Here is an 8,721-nt window from a genome sequence, read left to right on the forward strand (position 1 = left end):
TGTCTCCCACCTTGTGCCCACACCTCGGCCACCACAGTGTCTTACCACAAGAGACCTCAACTGGCCTCTGCTGTGCACTCCCACTTTTTTGGCTGCCAAAGGAATCTTTTCAAAAATGCTTTACCAGGGCCGGGCGCGGTGGCTCATGCCTGTAATCCCAGGACTTTGGGAGGCCGAGGCGGGCGGATCATAAGGTCAGGAGATTGAGACCATCCTGGCTAACACGGTGAAACCCCGTCTCTACTAAACATACAAAAAATTAGCTGGGCGTGGTGGTGGGCGCCTGTAGTCCCAGCTACTCAGGAGGCTGAGGCAGGAGAATGGCGTGAACCCGGGAGGCGGAGCTTGCAGTGAGCCGAGACCACGCCACTGCACTCCAGCCTGGGCAACAAAGAGAGACTCCATCTCAAGAAAAAAAAAAAAGGCTTAACCAGGCTTCCCATTCCACTGAGGACATCTGGACCCCAGGCTCCTGCCTGTCGCTGCCACGTGCCCTCAGAGCCTGGGATGTGTGGCAGGTGCCCCTCTGTCTGCAAGGTTCCTCCTAACCGCAGGGCAGGCTCCTCCTGCCAGTGGGGCCTCAACCTGAACATCACTGCAGGGAAGCTTTCCTAACTTCCATCTCACGTTGGCACAACGCCATCACCCCAGTGTCGGGTGTAGTGAGTCCCACTGTCTGGCACAGTCTTGGCGACTGAAACATTTTGTACACAGAGGACATGCACACACCTGTGCACACACAGGGAAAGAATTGGACTATCAGCAAATACACATTAAATGATGGAACACCACTGTGATCTCTGATGACTCAGAACCCTTCACACAGTGCCCGTGAGTCATGACAACGGTTCTCTGCAGAGCCTGAGGTCTGCGAGGTCTACGGGCCTCTTCTCTGAGGGACTGCTGTGGCCCCCGTCCTGTATCAGCTGCCCTGCCACTGGGCTTGCCTCTTTAACTCATCGGTCGCAGCCACCCATGGGGGTTGCTGTTCTGAGAATCTGATCATGCAATCTTATCTGGCCTCAAATGTGCCCGCGACTCCTGACCATTTTCAAAATAAAGCCCGATCTCCTTGGCACAGCGTATGAAGACAGACCGAGGACGCGGCCCTGCCTGCGTGGCTCCAGCTGTTCCCTGCAGGCCCAGAGCAGCCTTTATCTGCCAGTTCCTGTGCACGTGCTACTCCAGGCCCCCATGCCCCCATCTCCCCACTGGGTGAGGTTCCTTCCCACCAGGTCTCAGGACTCAGCGGGTCACCCTGTTTTCAAAAGCTTCAGGCAGCCAGGACAGGCAGATGGCACGTACCACCCCCTCTATGTGAGATGGGTGCTCCCAGGCCTCTGTGCTCTGCACAGAAGAGCAGCCTGAAAAATCCATACAGCAAGTGACTCGGTGCAGCACCCGGTGAGAGCCCAGCGTCTCCAGCGCTTTATCCATCACACTCAGGACCCATGAGAAGCCCCATACACCAAGGGCCTGTAAGTCAGCTGGGCTCGGCTCGCCTTTCCTTCTGACCTCATCATAGAACGGCCTGCTCTGTTTCTGTACAAATCCCATCTCCGGATGATCCCCAAAGCCCCAAGGCTGAGATTAATTGGCTTTCAAAAGCACGGACTCAGCATCTGGACGCAATCTGCCTGTCGGCCAGCAGGCGTCCCCAGCAAGCACCTGGTTTCAAGAAGGACCACACGAAGCTTCCGGGTTGGGGAGCGGCAGGAGAAGCCGCCGGGGAGGGGAGGCCTCGCTGTGCGTTCACCCTCTTTCAGGAGAACCAGTGGGGCTCCCTGAACCAGCCGGCTCCCAGCAGGAGCTGGAACAGCATGGGTGGGCATCCCATCACTTTGATTTTCTCATTTTAAAAATACTGAGCTGAGCTAACGGTGATGTTGCAGGTTTACCTGTTGTGGTACAATGACACATCATGGTTTTCTTGCACAGTTCCTGGCTCATAACTCTCACACGTCACAGTCTTTTGTTGCAATGTTGGGCGTGTCAGGCCTCAGGAAACAGAATCCTTCCAGGTCTCCACTCTCACCTGACTTTCCATTGTAGGTCATAAGATCCTCCCCAGAGCTCCCACCCTCTACCCTGGGGGAAGGAATGCTGACTTCAGGAAGCCTCCCTAAAAACCCAAGAGGACAGGGTGTGGAGAGGTTCCTGGGGAGTGGTGGGTGGGGTGTGGGGGGGTCCTCCAGGAAGCCTCTTCCCCCATATCTCCCCTTACGCATCTCCTCATCTGTATCCTCTGTAATACCCTTTATAATAAACTGCTACACGTATGTGTTTCCCTGGGTTCTGTGAGTCACCCCAGCAAATCAATCGAACCCAAAGAGGGGGCTGTGGGAACCCCAACTTGAAGCCAGTGGTCAGTCAGAAGTTCCGGAGGCCAGGACTCGCGACTGGTGTCAGAAGTGGGCAGTCTTTGAACCACCATTGCAAAATTATAACTCAGACAGTGAAAGAGATCTGACCTAATCAATTCCATCTTGCTTCTAACCTCCAAGCTCTCCTTGTTCATTCCTGGGTGTAGGCCGAACTAAGTTTAGGAGGAACTTAGTTTATAGTTTGAAACAAAGACAGTAACAGCCCTTTCCCGAAACAAACCCCCTTTTTGCCTGGGGACTAGACTGCCTTTGTAGGACTAACAAATTAGCCAAAAGATTAGAAATTATGGTTTAGGGCCAGGTGCAGTGACTGGCCCCGGTTGTCCCAGCACTTTGGGAGGCTGAGGCTGGATCACTTGAGCCCAGGAGTTCGAGACCAGCCAGGGCCACACGGCAAAACGCTGCCTCTATCAAAAATACAAAAATTAACTGGGGCGTCGCTTGTAGTCTCAGCTACCAGGCAGGCTGAGGTGGGAGGATCGCTTGAGCTTACGAGGTTGAGGCTGCAGTGAGCTGTGATTGCACCACTGCACTCCAGCCTAGGTGACAGAGTGAGACCCTGTCTCAAAAATAAAAATTAAAAAAAAAAAAAAGAAATTATGGTTTAGGAGTCATGCAGCTACAGGCTACAAGATTCTGACCTTCCCCAAATTGTTCCTGGGGTAACATCACTATTGTAAAACCTAAGATCAATCAGTGCTTGAGATATTTTGCAGACCCTGCACTCCATGGAGCAGCTGGCACCCCCGGATTGATAAACTGGCTCATCCGATCTTGTGGCCCCCACCCAGGAACTGACTCGGCGCAAAAGGACACCTTCGACTCCCTACGCTTTCATCTCCAACTCACTGGCCCCCTACACACTAAGTTATCCTTAAAAACTCTGATCCCCGAATGCTTGGGGAGACTGATTTGAGTCATAATAAAACTCCGTTCTCCTGCACAGCCGGCTCTGTGTGCCTCACTCTTTCTCTATCCTAATTCCCGTCTTGGTGAATCGGCTCTGCCTGGGCAGCAGGCGGGGTGGACCTGTTGGGTGTTTATGTCTTGGGTGTTTATGTCTTGGGGACTGAGCCCTCACCCTGTGGTCTGACCTCTCTCCAGGCAGGCGGTGTTGGAACTGAACCGAAGGACACCCGCCGAGTCTGCGGCAGAACTGACTGCTCATGTGCTGGTGAAAACCTCCCTCTCCCACCACATTTGATCACAGAAGTCTTCCTCTGTGCTGATGATTCTTGTGGTATCAGAGTAGAGGAAAAACAGTTTGAGTTTTCCAGAAATACCTGTGAATAAAATACACATAAAATAAAATCTACTAAAAATACACAGAGATGGGGTTTCTCCATGTTGGTCAGGCTGGTCTGGAACTCCCAAACTCAGGTGATCCACCTGCCTCGGCCTCCCAAAGGGCCGGGCGCAGGTGTGAGCCACTGCGCCCGGCCCAAATATATACATTTTTATGACCTCCATGTGTAAATATATTTAATACCCTTAACTTATTATTATTATTTTAGACAGTCTTGTTTTCTTGCCCAGGCTGGAATGCAGTGGTGCGATCTTGGCTCACTGCAACCTCTACCTCCTGGGTTCAAGCTATTTTCCTGCCTCAGCCTCCCAAGTAGCTGGGATTACAGGCGCCCGCCACCATGCCCGGCTAATTTTTGTACTTTTAGTAGAGATGGGGTTTCACCATCTTGGCCAGGCTGGTCTTGAACTCCTGACCTCGTGATTCACCCGCCTCGGCCTCCCGAAGTGCTGGGATTACAGGCGTGAGCCACCGTGCCTGGCCTAATACCCTTAACTTATAAGACACTTCCTGGGACTGGAAGGCAGGTCTGGGGTGGCTCATTCACTTTGTACTCAGGACAGAGGACTCAATCTCAGCATCCTGAGTAGCTGGGACTACAGGCAGGCACCACCATGCCCAGTTAATTTTTTTAAAAAATTTATTGTAGAGATGGGGTTCCACTATATTGTCCAGCCTGGTCTTGAACTCCTGGCCTCAAATGATCCTCTCACCTTTAAATGTACTGAATTTAGCTCTTGTGGCCCCTCTTGGATTCCAGAGAGTGCTGCTCAGCCCTCTGGGAGGCCAAATTCAGTAATCTACTCTTTTGTTTTGAAACAGAGTCTCAGTCTGTCACCCAGGATGGAGTGCAGTGGCACAATCACAGCTCACTGCAGCCTCGAATACCCATCTAAAAGCTACAGCTCAAGCGATCTTCCCACGTACTTATAGGTGTGAACCACTGCACCCAGCCTCTCATCTACTCTTTAAATAGGTCCAGGGGACAAAAATTATGTACCTGTGACCCCATGTTTTTTTTCACTTCCTCCACTGACTGCCGAAGAGTAGCCACAGCCATTTCTAAAACTGAAATAAGAGAGATGGGCAGTAGGTCTGAATTCTGTCACTGGCACTTGCTGGAGAAGAGAGGCACCACCACCACGAAGGAACATGAAGGGCTGTTTTCTTTGAACGTGCATTTGCCAAAAAAAAGTGAGTAAGTGAGAAATAGAAGTTGAAGTCGAAGTCTTGTAGTTGAGTTTAGACTTTGCGGACTTTTAGAACCACGTATACATGTTTCACGTGCCAAAAACAAAGCACAACAAAAAACAAAAAAACTTAAAATCAGTAAGGACTCAAAATGAAGTAGAAACAGGTGAACCTAACTTGATTACAAGTGGGTAACTTGTAATAAACTCACAGGTTTTTTTGGTGTTTGTTGTTTGTTGAGATGGGATCTCACTCTGTCGCCCGAGCTGCAGTGCAGTGGCATGATTATAGCTCACTGCAGCCTCAAACTCCTGAGCTCAGATGGTCCTCCTACCTCAGCCTCCAGAGTAGCTGGGACTACAGACACACGGCCACCATGGCTGGCTAATTTATTTTATAATTTTTTATAGAGATGGGTGTCTCACTTTGTTGGCCAGGCTGGTTTCCAACTCCTCACCTCAAGCGATTTTCCCCCCTCAGCTTCCCAAAGTGGTAGGACTACAGGTGTGAGCCACTGTACCCAGCCACAGTTTTTAATATATACAGAGACACAGATATACTGAAATAGATTTGCATGTGTATAGTGTATAGAAACACATGTTTCCTACTCTATCCATTAAGAAAGCCAAGAAGAAATGGCATCCCGGTAGCAATATGTCTATCTGGTACTGGGATCTTGGTTCCTAAACACTACCTTCTCAACTAGAAGGAACCAGGGCTCCTTGGAGAAATGACTGATTCTGGGATATGTCAAGGCAAGCATAAGATGAGCCTGAATTCTGCGGTGCCAGAAAGAAAGAAAATGCTCCCAGAAGGTTGGGACGTGCTATAAGGACAGAGAGGCCAACTTGAAGGGGCTCCTAACACCTCAATCTGGATAATGTGAGCAACAAAGTACGTGATAGCGATGGGTTAGAATCCATGGAATAAAAAGATGCACTAACACCGAGACCGCGCCCCTGCACTCCAGCCTGGGCGACAGAGTGAGACTCCTACTAACACCGAGACCGCGCCCCTGCACTCCAGCCTGGGCGACAGAGTGAGACCTGTACCAACACCGAGATCGCGCCACTGCACGCCAGCCTGGGCAACAGAGTGAGACTCCATCTCAAAAAAAAAAAAATATATATATATATATATATGTACATATATATACACACACTAATGAAAATCAATAACTGAATAGAAAAATGATGAGAAGAGATGGTTCTTTCTTATAGGAAAATCCCAACTAATAAATGTAGGAGTAATGGAAACAGAAAAATCATTTAACAAATAGCACATTAACAGTTATTTTGGGGAAACACTCATGGGTGCTAAAATTAGTGACAGAAGTATGGTTAGAAACAAGATCTTGCTGGGCGTTGTGGCTCAGGCCTGTAATCCCAGCACTTTCAGAGGCCAAGGCGGGCGGATCAGTTGGGGTCAGCAGTTCGAGACCAGCCTGACCAACATGGTGAAACCCCATCTCTACTAAAAATACAAAAAAAAAAAAAATAGCCGGGCATGGTGGCAGGCGCTGGTAATCCCAGCTGCTCAGGAGGCTGAGGCAGGACAATCACTTGAACCCGGGAGGCAGAGGTTGCAGTGAGCCGAGATCAAGCCACTGCACTCCAGCTTGGGCGAGAGAGAGAGAGACTCAGTCTTAAAAAAATAAAATTAATTAAAAAAAAAAAAAGGCCGGGCACGGTGGCTCACACCTGTAATCCTAGCACTTTGGGAGGCCAAGGTGGTGGATCACCTGAGGTCAGAAGTTTGAGACCAGCCTGGCCAACATGACGAAACCTCGTCTCTACTAAAAATACACAGATTAGCTGGGGGTGGTGGTGGGTGGCTGTAATCCCAGCTACTTGAGAGGCTGAGGCAGGAGAATCACTTCAACCCAGGAGGCAGAGGTTGCAGTGGGCCGAGATTGCGCCACTGAACTCCAGCCTGAGCGGCAAAGAGAGACTCCGTCTTAAAAAAAAAAAAAAGAAAAAGAAAAAGAGAGAAAGAAAGAAACAACATCTTTTACATAGTGGCAAAATATTTCCCCACAAAATATTTATTATTTACAAAGGGAAGGACCCTAACTTTATGGACACACTTGGCAGACACCACCTCAGCCCCCAGGACGTGACTAGCACCAACAGCCAGGGGCATCCTGTGTCTTGTAAGACGCTGGGAAGGGCACAATTTCCCTGTTGAGGTTTTCTTGCCAAAAATCAGTAATATGAAATCAATTACGAGAAAACATCAGAGAAATGCCCCCGAACTGGGGGGCATTTTATAAAATAGTGGAGTCATCATTGGATCCTGGACCACGGTAAAGTCATCCATGAGGTAGCTGCTAAGCAAGAATAAATACTGGAGACCAGATCATGGGATGATACCAACATGAACGCCAGCGTCTACATGTTGCTGAATGAACTGTGGTTCTCTAAGAGGTCAGCATTCTAGGGGCTCTGGGCAAAAGGCACACGGGAAATCTGTGCTCCTTTTGTATCCTTTTTCTAAGTTACAGATAATTTTTTTTTTTTTTGAGACCGAGTTTCGCTCTTGTCTCCCAGACTGGAGTGCAATGGCGCGATCTTGGCTCTCTGCAACCTGCGCCTCTCGGTGTGATACCCTACCTTGTTTTAACCTGATGGACTCTCTCTTAGCTGAGAGGGCCGGACAGACACCATTTTGGTTTCTTCGCTTGCAGCCCCTTGTCCCCGTCCCTTAAGGACATAACTGGGGCAAGCTGACTCCAAGCACATCCAGGAATGCGCTTACTGATAAGATACTGATAAGAAACTGGAGCAAGCTGTACCAGCAGCTCCTGGGAACGCGGTCGGTTGATGGTACCCAAAGCCCCTGCGTTTATCACTTTGTGATAATTTAAGCCCCTGTACCTGGAACTGTTTATTTTCCTGTAACTGTTTCTGTAACCATTTATCTTTTAACTTTTTGCCTATTCTGCTTCTGTAAAAAAATTGCTTCAGCTAGCCTCCCCTCCTCTATTTAGACCAAGGTATCAAAAGAAATCTAGCCCCTTCTTCGGGGCCGAGGGAATTTGCAGCTCTAGCAGTCTCTCAGTCGCTGGCGATACAGGACTCCTGAGTTAGTCTCAGAGTGTGGCGTTCTCTCTATAACTCCCTCAGTTACAACATCGGGTTCAAGCGATTCTCCTGCTTCAGCCTCCCGAGTAGCTGGGATTACAGGCGCGCACCACCACGCCCAATAATTTTTGTATTTTTAGTAGAGAGGGGGTTTCACCATGTTGGCCAGGCTGGTCTCGAACTCCTGGCCTCAAGCAATCTGCCCGCCTCTGCCTCCCAAAGTGCTGGGATTACAGGCGCGAACCACCCCGCCTCCAGCCTTTTTTTTTTTTCTCTTTTTTTTTTTTTTTTTTAAACTCAGACACTGTAAGGCTGCCTGGGCGCGGAGCCGTCCTTGCCAGCGGCGGAACCCGGGGAATTCTCCCGGGGCTGCGGGGCCCTGGTCGGCAGCGCCCACCGCCCCAGGTCAGCCAGGGGCGACCGAGGGAACGCTCCCGCTCCACGCGGCCGCAACCCCCGCCCCGCCCCGCCGCAGCTTCCGCGAGGGGATCCCCGGTCCGTGCCTGGCCGAGCTCTGAGGGTCGACCTCGCGCTCCAGGTCCCCACCAAAGCGCTGCGTCCGACAGGACGGCAACTGCTGGGGTTTTCTACAGGAAGAGTGGTCGGAGCGGCGCCCCCCACCCCTCCCGCGCCTCCCACGCCTCCCACGCCGCCCGCCGGCACCTCACCCGAACGCCCGCCGGCAGCGCTGCCCGGTCCCGCCGCGTTGCCACAGCGACCGGGTCAGTCGGCCGCGTCCGGCTGCGCTCGGTGCAGC

General features: G+C 50.8%; 1 protein-coding gene across 7 annotated transcripts in view; it reads right to left on the reverse strand.

The window, feature by feature from the left end:
- CCDC57 (coiled-coil domain containing 57) overlaps window positions 1–8,721 on the reverse strand; it is a 114,134-nt gene extending 105,413 nt beyond the window's left edge. For 2 of the 7 annotated variants that reach the window (XR_010110741.1, XR_010110742.1), the window contains exons 1-2: window positions 8,633–8,720; window positions 1,899–3,667 (exon numbers count right to left, since the gene is read on the reverse strand). Coding sequence is in view for 4 of the 7 variants with exons in the window: in XM_055102200.2 (XP_054958175.2) it covers window positions 3,466–3,667; window positions 4,691–4,750 (262 nt within the window). In the remaining 3 variants the exon portion in view is untranslated. Of the gene's footprint in view, window positions 1–1,898; window positions 3,668–4,690; window positions 4,753–8,632 lie in introns of those variants that run through there. The other 5 variants (XM_063599504.1, XM_063599506.1, XM_063599505.1 and 2 more) reach the window with 5 other exon arrangements.

This window comes from Pan paniscus, chromosome 19, assembly GCF_029289425.2.
Source record: "Pan paniscus chromosome 19, NHGRI_mPanPan1-v2.0_pri, whole genome shotgun sequence".
Classification (NCBI taxonomy): Eukaryota; Metazoa; Chordata; class Mammalia; order Primates; family Hominidae; genus Pan; species Pan paniscus.